Genomic DNA, 18,193 nt, shown 5'->3' with positions numbered 1-18,193 from the left:
GTAGGAAATATAATGGTTAGGTTGTATGTATATACATATTAAATATTTTTGGAATTCTTTATTTTCTGTGAATTAATTCTCTGTAGAATTTAATATGCAAACAATCACTAATTACTTCTGTTTTCATGTGTAAAAATATAAAAAGTCTATGAGGGGTGGAGACACAGAGACCAGAAGCACAAGACATTTCAAAACTAAAGTCCATAAACAGTGCAGACCGTGACACGCTCGTAACACTCAGTATGCATCTAGTAAAGTCAAGTCTGTCCAGCTTGACACAAAGGTACTTTAACACCATAACATTTCTAACAAGCATAACTAGCTAGCACCAAGGACTTAGCACTCACTTCATTTTCTGTGGTTCTTCAACTGTGGTGGCAAATTTTACACTTGGAATAGGCCTATGCTATATAGCTAGTTAGTTAGCTAGCCAGCAAGCCACAAAAATAGAATAACAAACATAATGAGCCTAGGGCTAGGGTTACCAACCACTAAATTGGAAAAACAACTTCACTAATATTAAAACAATTCTGTGGTAAATGTGTTCTTGCCATGTAGCTAGCTAGTTAGACCGCTAACCATCGACATGTTGACCTCACACAGTCAGTCATTAATCTGATCCAGAAAAATTATCCACTCGCGGTTTGAGTGTAGTTGCTTTATTTTCAAAAAAAATCTAACATTATTCTTTGCTGAAAGTCCAAAAAAGAACAGCTACTGAGTCAACATACATGTAGCCGACAATATCTGCATGTTCATGTAAATAAAATATTTTCATTGTTGTCACAGTAATGAGCAAAATGCTTATTTAGGATTTGTGCTGCTCTCCTTGCCAGCCTGTAACCTCAATCACTGTGTAAGATGACTGTTTTTCATGTTGTCTACTCATAGAAATTGATGGAGTGTTTGTGTCAGTGTGTGTGTGTGTGTGTGTGTGTGTGTGTATCTGTCTCTTTGTGTTCCAATCAGGATGAATTGCTTCCTCACACTGACATCAGAATGTATGAGTGAAGGGGAATGTGTTTTCTGTTATAAGCAGGCTACAGACAAATAAAGCACATAGGTGATATTCCACTTCCATAACAGGTAAAAATGTCATTTCTAGCCCACACTACTATAAGGTACCAGCTAAACTAGCAGAACATCTCCTGTTTTCAGCGCACCTGCTCACAATTTCTGATCCAGTTCAAACTCTACAGACTTCTAATCCCACAGCATCAGCTAATTGAATTTGCCAATTCAAAGGAAATTTTTACACAAACAAGCGATAACATAACATACAGTGTATATGCACATTTGCTTTGTACAGAATGTAGACAGCACATGTAGACAAAACACTTCCAAAATGCCATCATTCATGAACTGGGCTCTTATTTCATGAGGCAAATACCACACCAGGCCTTCATTAGTGACTGTCTCAGTCTTCTGATACCAACAGAAGCAGATGAGTCCTTTATTATTGATCAAACCAAACATTTCCTGCTGTCTCGCCACCGTGGCGCTCCACACCCAGGAAGCATCCAGCAGTTATCCAGGGGTTCAAAGAAGCGAAATGGCTCAAAGGAGCCTGAGAGCAGGGCTGCTGTATTTAGGCCAAAAAACCCCATGTCATCACGCAGCTGCTGTTCAAACCATTTTTGTATGGAGACACATCTCCGGAGGAGCAGATATCATGATCAGATTGACCATACACGTAGCCTGTGTCCTGGTGCAGAGAGCTATGTCTCAGGCTACTGACTGACACATTTTAAAGTGAAGATTTGCAGTCTATGTCCCTGTGACAGCAAAGCAGATAGGTAGTCTGGACGAGGCCAGGTCACATATATGGTATTATATCAAACAAAACATGCTGGACTTGTTTACAGACTGGGCTGTTAACAGCACTGTATGAATAGTACATAATGGTAAAAGCACTCCACTCCACATTCCATTAAAATAATGTATTGCTCAGTTCAAGGAGCTTCCCTGATTACCACAGACAATAAAAATAAAAGCAATAAAACAATAAAAAAAAACAATAAAAACACTGAAATAAGGCTGAAATGTGTTAAAGATAATACATCTACTGCCTGGTAACTGATGAACAAACCTAATATATCTGACAAAAGAACACACACCATAATGCATCAACCCATGATGTGAGAACAGTACATTTAACCTGAAAACGTCTTGTTGTTTAACTTTATGAAATAGACATAGTTGTGAGTCATGTAACAGGTCCACTTGTAAATGATGATCTGAGGTTGTAGGATCTCATGCAACATTTTGAAGCTGACTACAGCCATCTAGTGGAGTCTTGATATTATAAAAACAACCAAGGATTTGTCACTTGAAAAGTGACAGCGGACATAATAAAATATGTAGGTACAAAACTGAATCAGATGTAAATATTTACTTATATTTTATTCTATCAAAAGACTAGTAAAAAATGTCCTCATAGAAAACAGCAGCTCACTTTTTTTACCAGTCTTCATGACTTCCGTTAGTTTAGTGGTTTAGTGGATTTGAAGATGCATTTACTGCATCCTACACATTTCAAGTTGTCTTTCTGCTGACCTCTTTTTACTGTCACGCATTTCACAGATAGCTGTCTTGGTTTTAAACTTTAACTGAAGGCTACTAAATATTGCCTAACAGTGTTTGACAAAAGCACTGTGTACATTATGAAAACATCACTGAGTTGCCCCAAAGGTTGAAAACACACAATAATCACGTGATGGTCAAATCAGCTGATAAGCTATAAGACTAAACTAAGAGAAGAGGCCCTGAGAAAGAGGCACTATAAACACATTTGAAATGAAGGCGTCTCAAGGCACTGCATGTAATGGTTGTTTTCATCTGAAAATATTCATCACGACTCACTGACACACCATTCTAATGATGATCTTGCTGCTTTGAATGTTCAAAAAACACAAAGTCCTGAAAGACAAAACAGGACATATTTAAGATAGAAAGCAAGTTATGGTAACTCAAAAGTAACAAATAAATGTACATTACGTTAATAGGAATTCTAATAACTGATGGGACATATGCAGGGTTGGGAGGATTACTTTAAAAATGTATTCCGATACAATTACTGATTACCTGTTAAAAAATGTATTCAGTACTTTCTGCATTTGTGCAGTAGTAGTGCTATATAAATAACATCTGGTGTGGGCATCCTACTTATTACTGTACTGAGGAACTGAACTTAGTATGCTACAAATATCAAAATGTACTATATTGTCATAGCTATGTGTTAGACAACAAACTGAACTCAATACTAAACAAAGCTCTTTTTATGTGCCACTGTATTGATTGGAATGTCAGGATATCCTTTTTGGGCCCAAATGCAGCATTTCACGAGATATTTTACTAGTGAATAACACATAATTTGCGACAACACAGAAGAAAGTATGAACCATTGAAAATAAAAAATAAACCGGTCAGCCCCGACTTTTCTTACCCATAGTTGAACACTCTCTCACTGTCAACAGTTTTTACAAAGAAATACCTTGCATAATTTTACACTTTTTGCCCAATCCCCTTTGCAATATAACGTGGGCCTGCTGGTCGGAAATGTGAACTAGGTCAGTTTGTTGCCCTGAAGGAAAATGGGCATGAGGGCCGTGTGGTTGTGGTTTGGTGTGTGCATATACTGTATGTCACGCCAGCGCTGAACTGTGCTCCTGCCACGACCCCTCTCGCAACTCCGTCTCATTCACAATCACAAAATAGTGTCGATATTTCCAGCCAGAGAAAGCATTTTTTTAACTCAAGGTCATCATGGACTTGTAGTTTTCTCTGTTGTGTTCTCTTGACATGTTGTAAAGTGCGAATGTGGATGATTGTATAATTTTCTGCATTTTAAAATCTATTTGTAATCCTGTTAATAATCCCAATTTTTGCTAAAAGTGTATCTGTAATCTAATTATATCTTTTTTTTTTACTGTACCGGAATACAGTTACCTTTTTTTTTAATCCTAATTACATTACATAACGCCGTTCCAAGTATTCCATTACTCCCCAAGCCTGGAGATATGTTTATATCCATGTGTTCTTTCTTGCCATGTGTTTGTGAAAAGACTATATAGATATCAAGTCACCTTAAGTTACTTCCCTTGAAAATGGAAACATATTTTCTTCTTGATCAGTGATAAACTCTGCAGTAATGATAAACTGATAAAGACTTACAATGAGAAAACAAGCTCCCAGTATGGTGGCCTTCATCTTCACATCCATATCCATTGGAAACTGCACCCCAAAGTTGTCTGCATCTGTAAACATCTCGTTCCCATAGCCAGACCATTGTTTAGAAATACGACCAACGACTGAGGTCTCGTCCAGTGATTTGATCTGGTTTTTACAAGATGGGAAATTAGTATTAGTATGACTAGCATTGCATATACTGTTTTTTCTAGTGCTTCCTTTCCTCAGTCACCTTGCCTAATTACGAGCAGTGCTGTACCTCAAAGTTCACGTCTGAGAAGCACTTGCAGTCACAGAAAGGGCCAATGATTTTCAGCACAGAATTTCTTTTCTCATCCTGAATGGTGAACTTGGGAATATATGGGTGCCAATTCTGTTTGACGTATCCAATAGGATTTCCTGGAGGGGACTGAACTTCCAGCTAAATAACAAAAGGGTGAGAGCATTAAAAATGAGAAAAATATTAATTTCAACAAGTTTGGTCACTGCTCTACATACTCTCTAAATATCCAAGCCCAAAACAGCATCCTATGATGGCTGAAACCATGGGTACAGTTATATAGCACTTTTCTTAGTTTGTCATACTTGGTATAAACTTTCTATACTCACAGCAACTCTGCACATCTGTACTGTGTCTTAGCAAGAGCAGTCATTGACGAACAGGTGTGCTGATGCTGAACTCCTAAATCTCTTGCAGTAAAAGTGTTTGCTGACTACTGCAACTTCAACCAGCACCAAAAACGTATGTGATGTAGCATGTAGCCTTTGTCATTCTTTGTGACAATAAGCTCACATGATTCACATCCCCCGTCAGTAAGGTCTTAATGTCACAAGGCTTGATTTCAGTGGCCAGAGCCAGCTTACAGCAAAGCAGCTTATGGGCAACCTTATGGTGCAATGGTAGTAGCGTGCCTGACTCCTGATCAAAAGGTTTTGTGTTCAAATCATGTCAAGGTCAGTTTCTTAGATATGTAATGTTAAACTCACGTAATGTATTGTTCGACCATGCTTTACCATGAAATAACTAACATTTTGTTAAAAAAAAATCACACAATAGTCCAATGCAACACACGTGACTGTGCCCTCAAATATCATAACAAATCCTACACACTAAGAGCTAGCACTGTTCGATGTCACGCCAGTCCAATTGCAAACGTATGGAAGCACGTCGGATTACCTCTTGGAGGCAACAGGGACAGCAGCAGGCACTGCATTTGAGTGGTCTTATCAAAGACATCACGGTCTGGCCCATGTTGTCCTGGATGTTGATGACGAATGATCGCATGGGTCCACAACACTGCAGGCTGAAGCAGTCGTTTTCCTCCACAGCAAAAAACACCTGCTGTCCCAGACTGTTCTTCACCAAATACTTGTTATTGGTTTCCCATCCCATCATCACTATAAATACAATATACAATTTATATTAGAGCTTGGAAACCTCTGAGTTCAGCCTGGTTTATCCAGTGTGTTGTAATATTTAGCATGCAATACATTTCTCCTTTAGTACACCTTCTTATTCTTACACTGCATACATCATTTCAGACCTATGCTATTAAGAAATAAACTTTTACTTGACTTTTTTATTTTAGAGACCTGTGCAAGTACTTTTTCTTTGACTTTCTTTGATTTTGTTTTTGATTTGACAAAGTCACATCACATGCCATTACTTTGACTCCAGGCTCAGGTTTAGTTCAACATGTTCATATGCTTCTTTTCACTACTAAACTTACCTTCCATCAGCTCCATCTGCTGATGAACAAGAAGCTGGTCAATCTGTGAGACAGAGGAACACAGTACTGCCAGTTACATCCACAGCTCTTTAGTTGTTTGTCAGTGGTGGCACTAACATTTCATGAACTATTACTTCATATTATGGACTGACACCACAGCATGTTAGTGATCTTTAAATCATTCTGTAGGTGACCATCTTACTTGGGTGAGATACTCCAACCCTGGTGGGCAGCCTGGTGCTCTTTCAAGAATAGGCATTGGCATCTGGGGAGGATACTGTGGGGGCACCTGAGGTGGCATGTGAAGTGGCATTTGAAATGGAATATACCCTGAGGGAAAAGCATATTTGAGTATGGTTCATGAATACATCCCATACAGTTGCACGTGACAAGTCATATCGGCAACAACTGCGGCCGGCAAATCACGTCACCGAAGCTAGATGTGCCAACTACCTGGTGGCATAGGGACTTGACCGTATGGAGGTGAAGGGTAGACAGCACCAGGCGGAAGGTTGATTGAGTAAGCTAGAAAAACAGCCATAAAAATACAACTCTGGACAATACGACCAATAAAGCAAAAGGATTTGTATAAAAGTGGATTAGCAGAAGTATGACATGTAATGGTTGATCTGTGAAAGCGGCCTAGGGGATGCTCACCTGCGGGCTGAGATGGGAAGGGTGCACTAACAGGCACACCCTGCTGCTCTGAGTTTGCAGTAGAGTTCATTTTAGCACATTGTAAATGGAAACTCACAGCTGACAATCGTGCCTAAGTAAATATATCAAAACAGTGCTAATCTGAAACAACTGAAAGCAACAACAGTTCAATGTCAAGCTAGTTCTTTGAATGATAACTGCAGAGTAAAGTAGCAGATACAGTTTAGATTTAAGATGTAGTTTTATATTCCTGCAAACAAGCTACCAAAGATTAGCCACATACAATTGTTATTTAGCATTAATATTCATATGGCTGTACAGAGGCAAGCCTTTAATATTGTTAAGAGGAGAATATATTTTTCATCAACTTCAGATCCATTCATTTAGATATTGTTTCTGAGTGAGTACTAATATTATATTTCCTATGATGTGGCTTATAATATCCAAGTATGAACCAACAAAATTAACATCCAGGATACAAGCACTTACTTTTAACGACGCTTATGCTGTCTTCCTCTCAGACCACAGCACTTGGTTCTTCTGCAATGTTACACAATTAATTAATTTGTACTGAAATGTATAACACCACATTGCCATCCACTTTTAAAACATTCATAAGGCTTACAGCCATTGCCCAAATATCCCTTCATATTGACTTGAAGTGCCATTACCAGTATCCATTTGTTTGTCACACACTCTCTACTCTAGGGCAAGGTTGCCAGGTTGCAAAGTGTAAACATAAGATCGTGCACTGAGAAACTGATACCTTCAGTCACCTGCTGCTTCAGTAACCAGCCTACCTTGAACTGAAACCCAGCTATAAGGCCTTAAACTAGTGGTGTCAAACTCAAATACACAGAGGGGCCAAAATTAAAAACTGGGTCCAAGTCGAGGGAGGAAATATTCAATATTTATTGGGGAAAAAAATACATATTATATTTTTTCATATGTAAACATGAACTTAAGTTTAACATAGGCCAGGGGCGCAGATAGCACTGGGGACGGGGGGGACATGTCCCCCCCAGATTCATAGTGACCCCAATCCGTCCCCACCACTCTCATACGTAAGGCGACAATCATCAGTTAATAACTCTGCACAGCTGATTAGGCGATGTTGGCGTCCCCCCCAGTTCAAAAATCCCATCTGCACCGCTGACATAGGCCTCTTGAATTTGGGACAAGCAGCATAAAGCTTAGGCCTAATAATTATTGCCTATAAACACAGAGATCAAATTTCAAAATAAAATAAACATCAGTGGCTTTAATTTCTTATGCCTCTCTTTTCTGCACATCTGTGGTCAGTCCCCCAAGTTTGTCCCAAGGCAGCCCCATTTAATTTACACATTTGGATACCTTTTCAAAGAGATAATTCCCCGTAGTTGTGCCATGCATTGATTTAAATCCCAAAAGTTCGTCTGTAACGCACAGAGTCGAGCCCACTTCACGGATGAAGATTGATATGGGGCGCCGTTTGTAAAATGTTGCACGTTCGAAAATCCTGCTCAGTTTTGGTACATTTAGCATTATCATATGGAAAAAAAGCATGACAATATTCAAATGTCACTTTTTCAAGCATTTGGAGATAAATTAATGTAAATTCATGCGATAACTTTTCCAAGGATCATTTTTGGCAGTAACACAAAGTTGTTAAATAATATAAATCTTTCATCTAAATGTTAATGTTAAATGTAAATGTTAAATGTAAATGTAAAATGTAAATGTAAATGTTAAATATAAACGTAAATGTTCGATGCTATATATAAATGTTAAATATAAGTGTTAAATGTAAATGTTAAATGTAAATACAAATATCAAATGCTAAATGTAAATGTTAAATGTAAATGTAAATGTTAAATGTAAATGTAAATGTTCAGTCTACATGTCAGACTTGACGACAGAACATTACAATGTTTACGGTAATTCATAGCTTTCAGTCACACTACAAGAGATACCTTGCGGGCAAAAGCGAAGATGTCGACCAACAGTGGACATCGTCGAGCAGTGCAGCCTACTCAATTACGATCGCCATCAAACACATATCATACCACAATAGCCAGACAGAGATATCTAGAAAAAAAATACATTTTGGGAACCTGTGATCCCTTTACTGCACCCGCTGATATTTGTATTTCTATAACGTCGTAGAAGTCCCTGCCTGAGCTCCAGGTTGGAGATATTTACATCTATCTAATAGAAAATCCGTCCCCCTACACACCTCAAAAACTGAAAGCCTACCAAAAGCACAGATAGTAATTTAATTTTCAGAAGGGGATGGGTTCAAAACGATGTCGTCTGGAAGGTGAAAACTAATAAACATCTTCATTATCAGAGCAAAGATGACTGCCATTTAATAGCTAGGTACCAGCTAGCGAGCTACATGCTGTTAGCTAGCAGCCTTTAGCCTACCCAACACTGTTCGTTATTATTTGACACAATTTCCTGGTTAACACAAGTACAACCACCTGGTCTGGCGAATGACAACTGAAATGATCTTCCCAAGTATTTTCTACTGGCATTGTAGCATTACCAGTTGGATGACAAAATACAGTAGCCTAGCCTACTTGCTTAGGTACTTGTCGCAATCTCAGAACAGAAACTGGGTAATCCAATTTGAATCGTGTTGATGCTTTGTTTCTTGACTTTATTTCTTGATCTATTCCCGTTTTAGGTAGTTATTCTGATAAATGAGGCGACCAAAACAGGGTTACTGCTTTTATTGCAAGCTCCAAAAATAAGGCTACTTCACTGCCCGCCTGAGAAAAGTTGACCCAGAAGACGTCTACAATCAGCTGGAAACAGCCGGGCTTGTCTCCTCGCCAATTTGAACAGCCAACCGCGCAACAACTGTCTGGCATTTTACTACCTATGTCAGACCATTTTAAAGCGGATATATTAAATAATCTTGAATGAAAGATGGTCAGTTCCTGTATAAATTCCAGTGGTAGACAGCTGTGGAGTGTATTTCTTGCCCGCAAGCTGGTAATTCTGACGTGACGTGAAAACTATGAAAGCCAATTACCGTAAATATTGTAAGGTTCAGTCTTCAAATCTGACATGTAGACTGAACATTTAACATTTACATTTACATTTACATTTAACATTTACATTTAACACTTATATTTAACATGTATATATAACATTGAACATTTACGTTTATATTTAACATTTACATTTACATTTACATTTAACATTTACATTTAGATTTAACATTTACATTTAGATTAAACATTTATATTATTCAACAACTTTGTGTTACTGCCAAACATTATCCTTACATGAATATCTCTCTAAATGTTTGAAAAAGTGACATTTGAATATTGTTGTGCTTTTTTCCCTAAATGTACCAAAACTGAGCAGGGTTTTAGAACGTGCGACATTTTACAAACGGCGCCCCATAGATTGACAGCTGGGAAGTATCAGATGTCTCATCCACATCAAGGAAGTATGCGATGAAATCTTTTCCCTTTCCATCAGCTGTTGTTGTAGATCGGTAGCAAGGTCACATACACAATCAGCAACGATGTTTCTGCTCAGGCTCACATTTAAAAACATTTAAGTTTATCAGGGCACACGATATGCAAACGTTTACCATGCAGTTCTTGACAAATTCTCCCTCGGTAAAGGGTCGGGCTGCTTTAGCGATCTTCGTTACTACAATAAAGCTTGCCTTCACAGCAGCCTCACGTTTTGATTGGGCTTTTACGAACAGAAATCTGCTGTGACACCAGCATTCTTTTCAACTCCTCTACCTTCTGGAGCTTCTGTTTCATGTCCAGATGTTTGTACTTGTGTTGGTGTTTTGTTTCATAGTGCTGTCTTAAATTATATTCTTTCATCACAGCCACATCGGCTCCGCACACAAGACAAACAGGTTTCCCCTTTACATCGGTAAACATATATTCTGCCTCCCACCTCTCTTGAAAACCCCTGTTTTCAAAGTCCGTTTGGCCACTTTTTGGTTGGAGAGAGACAGGCCGCAAGCTAAACTTTGACTGCAGGTGATGAGGCTGCAGACAGTGGCGCAAGGGTTGACGTAGGCTACCAACTTAGTGGCAGTGCATTGTGGGACTTGCAGTATTAGCGGTGCGTGCGACATACCGGCGGCCGCGGCAGGCCAGCTCTGATAGACATTAGATATTATCTGGCGGGCCTACTGTGTTACACACAAGACTTCAGACATTGTTGATATGGTTTGTTCAATAAAATTCTAAAACACATACATACATGTATTTATTTACACATTATATCGTATAGGCTCCCATACCGTCTCATTAAGACTTCGTGGCGCAACGGTAGCGCGTCTGACTCCAGATCAGAAGGTTGCGTGTTCAAATCACGTCGGGGTCAATTCTTTAGTGTGCTTCAGTGATTTCTAATTTGTGAAAATCAGGCTTCAGGACAGGACAGCTCTAGCCTGACGATGTCATACTCATAATTCTAGTCAGAATATGAGTCTGATACCGCTCCGTTGGACTGTGATTATGGGGCGTGTTTCAACCGAACCAGGAAAAAAAATGCCTCTTCGCTCAATTGGATATATCTAGAACCAATCAGAGCAACGTAGTATGACCATAACGTAGACCATGGGGCCAGCTGATACATTAAACTTTTACCGGATCCCGTAGGAAGGACGGCAAAAACATCTTTTCGATCGACAAATGCCTTGATCGCGTTTCTCTGTTCCTCTTTCAAAATGAATGTGCTGTCAATGTCTTCTAAAACAGACTCGAATTTCCACATTTCAGCTCTCTAACGGCAGCCATGTTTGTTGAAAACGAATTCACCCCAAAAGCTCTTTGGTGACGTGGTTGATTACGTTAGGGTTGATCATCTGTCCATCATCGTATAAAGCCCGCCCTGACAATTTGATTGGTCTATCTATAATTTCTCCCCAACGGACCGACACCAGACCGAACTTCCCGACCAAAAAATGTGTGGGCGTGGCTAAATTCGTCTGGCATCCAGGCTAGGACAGCTCGGCTCTCGTCGGCCAATCCTCGCCTTCCAAATCCATTAGCAGCCCATTATCCTAATACAATCCAGCCGCAGAACGATAAGGAACCTGGCCAGAATTATCACATGTTGTGTGCAGTGGTGGACAGGAACGAAGATGTTATTCGTCCCTGTACTTAAGTAACATATAGATTTGTCTGTACTTTACTCAAGTCTTTCTATTTGGTGAGACTTTATACTTTGACTCCACTACATTTCAAAGTGAAAAACACATGTTTTGGGGAAAAATATTTATTTAATGTCAACAGTTTTTTTTTCTTTCAATAATTTTACTTCAATGAAAAGGTAAGATTTTTGTGAATATTTTGAGTGAAAGACCAAGAGGATAAACAGCAAAGACATATTTTTTTATAGCCTGTTTTTCTCATATTCACTAGGGGTGCCAATAATTGCGGAGGGCACTGTAAGTGGAAATTCAAAGTGCATACTTCCACTTTTACTGGAGTAATATTTTACACAACGTATCTATACTTTCACTTAAGTACGTAGTTAGTGTGCTTCGTCCACCACTGGTTAGATGTGATGATGGTCTTTGAAACATAACGCAGGTAACACTTACAAGGATCCAATACTTCCCCCAGGCACCCATATCTCTAACCAGATCAAGTGTGTGAACAATAGGAATTACAAACAAAGCGGTCCAGTGGTGCTGAAAAAACAGCTAACATCTAGTCTTGTTTTGTCAGTTCATTACTTTTGTTAAAAAAAAAAACATTTCAAGGGGCCTACATTTTAATCTGCGTTACTTTTGTGATCTTTTTCGTAAACCTTATGAAAGGGGTGCTCTACTTCTGTGATACCCTGTGTCTTAGTTGGGGGGTTGAGATTTGTAAAATCAAAACACTCGCTTAGAGGCCATGGACAAAAAGTCATGAAAGCTCATAAAGGTAATTACTGTGAGTTGTTTATTTTTCACCCTACCAGAGCATTAATACTAAATTGTAATCATTTTACAATTGCAATTATACATCAACCCCGTAGCACAGGGGTTCTCAAACTTTTGCAAGCTGGGCCCCCCCAAAGCTGGTTAGGGGTAGTTGGGGCCCCCCCATCCACCCGCGGCCCGCCGCCACCGCCCTCAACTACACCACCATATATAGATAGATAGATAGATAGTGTATTGTTATTGATAGGCCTGACATGTCAAGGTTAGGCTATTGTTATTGTTAGGCCCATACAGACAATTATTATAACTATTTATTTGTATTATTGTTATTATTATTATCAGTAATAGTAGGTATTATTATAATTAATGATTATCGACCAATTATTATTATTGTATTATTATTATTATCATAATAATAATAAGTGGTATTATTGCTATCATTAGGATACTGTTATTATTATGGGCCTCTTGTGATCTTTACAAAAAAAAGAATGACGAAAGAGGGGAGATGCTTAAGTCTACTGTCACTCTTCAGCTGCTCTTTCATGTCTAGTGACAGCTCATCTGCTGAGCAGAGAAATGGATCCCGAACTCAGGCGAATGAACGGTAGTCCTCTTTGAAATAGGACCCAAACTGATTTCTGATATTCGGCGTGATACAGTGTAATTTGACATAGGAGCTAAACTCAGCACAATACCTATCATTATTCTAAACGTGTTGCGTGGCCGGCAAAATCAGTGTTTCGGCAATTGTATGGGGTTTGCCAAGCTTAGCAATTCTATGAGCAACTACATAAGATGCTCCAGACACTGCTTGGAGATAGTGCTATGCTTGGACATGGTGGTTCGTTGTTGCTGGAGGCCATCACGTTTATGTTTAAAGAAGTCCACAGGCTTCTCTTTCTGACTTTTACGAATCAGAAACTTGTCCATGTTGTGTTTGTTTTCTGATACAGCGTATGAAGTTAATAAAGTTCTAATTTCAACGTCGTGTTCTTGTATGTGTGGTTGTGAACGACTTGCACACGAACAATGGATAAGGCTGTGCTAGGCAATGATTCCTAACCAAACGAACTGTACACAATGTAGACAGGGACAGCACAAAATAGTATTCAAGTGCTGGTGTTTTATTTGTTGCGGTGGATGATCAAAAAATTTAAAGGTAGGCTAGGTGTTAAGGAGAAAAGGGCTAGCTGTAGTTGGAAAAGGTAGCTAGCTAGGCTAGCTCTCGGGGCTACGAGCTTTTCTAAAAGATTGTGGAGCAAATTACTCCTTAGAATAGGCTACGAATAGACCTACTGCAAGTGCAGTAAGGTATTACTAAGGAAGGAGTGAGTCTTTAAAAATACTGTTTATAAAGCAATGAATATCTGAATGATAGAGGAAACAAGAGAAATTGCACAAACTCTGCAAAGTGTCGTCTCAGGGTGAGCGCTTACCGCCATGCCTGCGTTTTGTTTTTATACTCGGAAGCGGAGGTGCTACTCGCGTTGAAATGATAATACTCCGTTTTGATTGGTGGATCAGGAGCAAAACAGTATTTGATTTGTTTGGGTCAGTCCAGCCCCTTGCATTTCGCTACTGAGGGAGCTTTCACTAACCAGTGACAGGTCGGCGGTTTTTTTTTCTTTCTCCGTCTGTGACATCGCGCCCCCCCTGGAGAGTGTTCGCGCCCCCCCAGGGGGGCGCGCCCCCCACTTTGAGAACCACTGCCGTAGCATCATGTCTTATTTCAAATGACATCAGAGCTTTAATTATCTTGAAATGTTTTGGATTAGGGAGGAAAATCTCGTGCCAAGTAAGGAAACAATCCACCATTACAGAAGACACAGGAGAGTCGTCGCCAATCCACCAACAACACAAATCTGCAAAATAAAAATATAAAGGAAATCATTTTGTATATACGCTGTATTTCATATTCTTGAATTCTGATGGAAAATCTATCTCTTGAAGTTATTTCTTTCTTTCTTCTGAATATATACTCACCGCAGGTTTTTTTTTTTTTTCAAAAAATATGCAGTCCTGCAGAAAAAGGTTTCGATATGGTTAAATTAAGTCTATGCTTACTGCAACATTTAAATGTGTATTGTATTTCCTTGTAATAACAAAAAGGGAACATCATTCAAATAAACATAAGACTAATATTTACCATGTAAACACATGCTCCCAGTATGAGAGCCTTTAGTTTGACATCCATATCCAGTGGAAACTGCAGTTCATAGTCGTGTTTGCATTGAGATTTGGATATGTTCCCTATGAAAACGTTTCCATCCAGTGATTTGATCTGTTGGAATATAATGCTGCAGATTTGTATGCTTCTTTGTACTTTTGAACAGGGGCGGCTTGTCCATAAGGGCGATTGGGGCGACGCACTGCCTAGAGAAATAAAAAAGTCGCGTAAATTTAAATTTAATACTTTTTTTTCTGTCGGATTCTACCACTAGACCGTCTGATCTGCCTCTGTATGTCATTGTCGAATCAGGTAACAGTCGTTCAGTCAGCCTAAAGTCGTGCTTCAAATGGCCCCGCCCCTTCTGGGGCGATTTGGGGCGAAATGAAAATCGCCCCAGACCTCTCCCATTGACTCCCATGTTAAATCCATTTTTTTCACAAAACAGAGCTCTCAATGCATTCTCTATGGCTTCCGGGAGGGCTCGCCCCTCCTGGTCTTGTCATAAGTAGTGGACGTAAAAGCCTATACGAACGTCATACAGCTTCGACGGAGGCATATTCTGTCAAGATGGCTGCCCTGTTCAGTGCGATAATTCGATTCGCTCTTTGACAGAAACTCCTTTTTAGTCGGCGTACTAATGAAGATAAATTGACAACAAAACAATTAGGACTTCCTAGACCAAATGTACCCATTCAACAGGTTTCTACAAAGGGAGGGAAATCATACATCCAAGAATTGGAACGAAAGAAAATCGCGGTCGTGAACGCGGTGTGTATTTCATATACCACTGTCAGTTTTCATAGGTTTCACAGTGTGTTTCACAGTTCGCTTCTTGCACTAACACTGAATAATTTTTTATATGATGACTTATTTTGCTTTTGTAAGCCAATACTTTCAAGATCAGTAAATAAATATTGTTGGTTTTGACTTATGTTACCCCTTCCTTATGATGTTACTGGACATATCATGTGTCCTGTTAAGCTATGTTACATCATACAACATTTGAGACACGTGGATAATGAAAAAGTGGGATCATTTAATGTGGAGCCACATCATGTTTGCTTATGAAGGCTCCTGGATGCAACTTTCTTCCATAGCTTTCCACATGTAACTTGCTACTCTAGCTATGTAGCAAGAGGGGACATATTACTGTTGTGTGCTGCCAATAGTGGACAAAAAGGTATTTCTGTATGAGTTAATAAGCTAACTTAAATGTACCTACTGAATGGGTCGCCTTAATCATTATCAAAAAAATTGCCCCCCCTGAGAATTTTTTCAGGAGCCGCCACTGCTTTTGAAACATGTAATATTTCATTCTCATACTGTTTTTAAACCTTTCTTTCTTACTAAAAGAGAATGCCTCTCTGTATGACCTGCATGATGCCACACTGAAAGATCCCAAATTACTTGATTTGAATGAAGTAACTAAATTCTGCATCAGCTCTGTAGTAGATCATATAATACATGGATTACCTTGAAAGTGATCCTGCCACAGCATTTCCATCTCAGACATGACTGGCCTGCTATCTTCAGTACTGGCTCTCTTCTCTCATTTTCAATGGTCAGTCGGGGCCGGATCAAACAAGGGTTGCATTTGACATATCCTATAGGAAGGCCTGGAGGACACTGGACCTCCATCTACAGAGCATGAAAAAACAAGTGTGTGAAAAAAATCTACTTTCTCTAAGAGAAAACTCTAAGTTAAACAACTGAACTTCCTGTATTAAAAATGCAACTACAGAGGCCTCTGGCACGGCATAGTTTTTCCCTGTTATGCTACTGAACTGATCAGTGAAAAATGAAAAGTGATAGTGTGTACACAGATTTTAAATGTTTTAGTATGAAATAAATCTGTACTAATAATACATTATAAACAACAATACAAACAAATCAACCAATTAAAGGTACAGCCTACAATTCTTATTTTATCTCTAACTGTCTGTTCTGTGTGTCCAGGCACAGTCTTGGCATTACACAGTAAATGGGAAGCAAACATAGTGGGTCTGGCTGAGCTATAAACAACTCCAGCCAATCATTACATTGCTGGGGGGGGGGGTTGCTGTTGAGGTCAAATAGCAACAAACTGTCGCCAGAATCGCAGACTGTACCTTGAGAAATAACTACAAATAGTATAAACAATTCCAATACCTCAGATTGGCAGGTACAGACATATTTTATTAGAGTGATGGCATGATGGCCAGTGATGTCTGTGACATGCATGATGAAGGAACGTCCTGAGCCACAGCACAGGCGACACAAGAAGTCTTCCACTTCGTTTACACTGAACATATTCCGTCCAGTATTATCCCTCACCATGTACATTCTTCTGCTCGGCATACGAAGACATACTAGCAAGAAAAAGATTACTGCATGTAGAAAGCAATATAGTAAGTTATAATATAATATAATAATATAATAAAGAATAGTTTTAATATATAAAGGTTGTCTTCATTTTTGTGCAGTATGTTTCGTACTGTTTACAACTGTCCCACAATCACAATCGCGGTTCTTTTTTTGAACCAACAGATGAGTAAGCTGTGAAAATAAATCAAATTCATAGTATAAATCAGACAATAAAAAACAAAGAAGCATTACTTGCTGTATGTGCAATCAAACTATACCTATATCAAATCAACATACCTGATTCAAAGACTGCTGTACAGGTGGACAATGAGAGGCTCCTTCAGAAGTATCCATCAACACAGTGCCTTCATGTAAAGTTTCAAAGGGACGTACAACATACATGGGAAACATATTCAATCATTACAGTGTGGTAGATTATATTTTCTTGATATCAGGGCAGTGACAGTGGAGATTTGTGTTAACTAAGCATACCATCTATAACTACTTCAGGAGTGTCACCATCACTGTCTTGGCTAACAGCATCAAGTGGGTCCATGGACACAGAGCCTGTGTTTGAAGCTCCACTGGGAGCTAAGGAAAACTCTGCACAGGTGTCTTTATGTTATGGGAGATATATTCAATCATTAAAATTATGTACATTACATTTTGTATTGATATTGTGTCATTTGTGATCTGAACATACCCTCTACAACTGCTTCCGGACCATTGTCATCATCTTGGCTGTCAACCTCAAGTAGGCTCATCTGCGAAGAAATCTTCAAAATATTACACAAAAACAACTAACTAAAGAACTACCTTTCAAAAATATAGCAAGGGGAAGAGTAATGACTTTGTTTTGTATCCAGGGAGTAGAAATGAAGAAGGAAGCGTACTGTCACTGCTGTTTCGTACTGAATTAAATGAGTCACCTGGTATGAGAATTCCTCTTTGATTGAGCCCTCGGCAGGTATCTCAGGGCTTGCCATCATCTTGGGATCTTCTGCTGTTGTGTCAGCTGCAGTAGGAACACCAACACTAGACTTCTGAAACTGTTTATCTCTGTGAACCGCAGTGTGGGTGCTTCTTTATAGTTTTGCCAACTAGTTCACCATGTCCTTTGACCTAGAAAGGTTTCATGTGAGGTACTGCCTTTCAACTGCAACATAAACAATGTTACCCTCACCTGTATCTGGGAGGTGAGGG

General features: G+C 39.2%; 2 protein-coding genes and 1 non-coding gene across 4 annotated transcripts; 1 reads left to right on the top strand and 2 right to left on the bottom strand.

Moving 5' to 3' along the window:
- Positions 1–643: 643 nt before the first annotated feature.
- Positions 644–5,000, bottom strand: LOC105889465 (phospholipid scramblase 1-like). Of its 2 annotated transcripts, XM_042703073.1 has the most exons (4): positions 4,798–5,000; positions 4,448–4,609; positions 4,174–4,335; positions 644–2,919 (listed from the first exon to the last, which is right to left on the bottom strand). In XM_042703073.1, exons 1-4 carry the CDS (start codon positions 4,810–4,812, stop codon positions 2,875–2,877), a joined length of 384 nt encoding a protein of 127 aa, XP_042559007.1. In that variant the 5' UTR covers positions 4,813–5,000; the 3' UTR covers positions 644–2,874. The 2 variants fall into 2 exon arrangements, with proteins under 2 accessions (XP_042559007.1, XP_042559006.1); XM_042703072.1 differs by lacking the exon at positions 644–2,919 and having other exon boundaries at positions 3,136–4,335.
- Positions 5,001–5,305: 305 nt separating this feature from the next.
- LOC105889490 (phospholipid scramblase 2-like) lies at positions 5,306–7,280 on the bottom strand. The gene is made up of 5 exons (XM_042703101.1): positions 6,576–7,280; positions 6,372–6,443; positions 6,121–6,248; positions 5,919–5,961; positions 5,306–5,586 (listed from the first exon to the last, which is right to left on the bottom strand). The coding sequence occupies exons 1-5, from the start codon at positions 6,643–6,645 to the stop codon at positions 5,306–5,308; spliced, it is 594 nt and encodes a 197-aa protein (XP_042559035.1). The 5' UTR covers positions 6,646–7,280.
- Positions 7,281–10,850: 3,570 nt separating this feature from the next.
- On the top strand, positions 10,851–10,922 carry trnaw-cca. The gene has a single exon. It is a non-coding gene; the product is annotated as a tRNA-Trp (tRNA).
- Positions 10,923–18,193: the final 7,271 nt, after the last annotated feature.

This window comes from Clupea harengus, chromosome 22, assembly GCF_900700415.2.
Source record: "Clupea harengus chromosome 22, Ch_v2.0.2, whole genome shotgun sequence".
Taxonomy (NCBI): Eukaryota; Metazoa; Chordata; class Actinopteri; order Clupeiformes; family Clupeidae; genus Clupea; species Clupea harengus.
Note: the sequence above shows the minus strand (reverse complement) of the source record. Positions and strands in the feature narration are given on the sequence as shown.

What these genes read in the sequence shown, in the direction of transcription:
- LOC105889465 (XM_042703072.1), bottom strand. An exon ending in TCTCAGACGTGAACTTTGAG is followed by an intron (nt 4,336 to 4,447) that starts GTACAGCACTGC and finishes TGTAAAAACCAG; the next exon opens with ATCAAATCACTGGACGAGAC.
- LOC105889490 (XM_042703101.1), bottom strand. Translation starts at nt 6,645, where the DNA reads ATGAACTCTACTGCAAACTCAGAGCAGCAGGGTGTGCCTGTTAGTGCA. An exon ending in GGTTGGAGTATCTCACCCAA is followed by an intron (nt 5,962 to 6,120) that starts GTAAGATGGTCA and finishes TCTGTCTCACAG; the next exon opens with ATTGACCAGCTTCTTGTTCA. An exon ending in GCAGATGGAGCTGATGGAAG is followed by an intron (nt 5,587 to 5,918) that starts GTAAGTTTAGTA and finishes TTGTATTTATAG; the next exon opens with TGATGATGGGATGGGAAACC.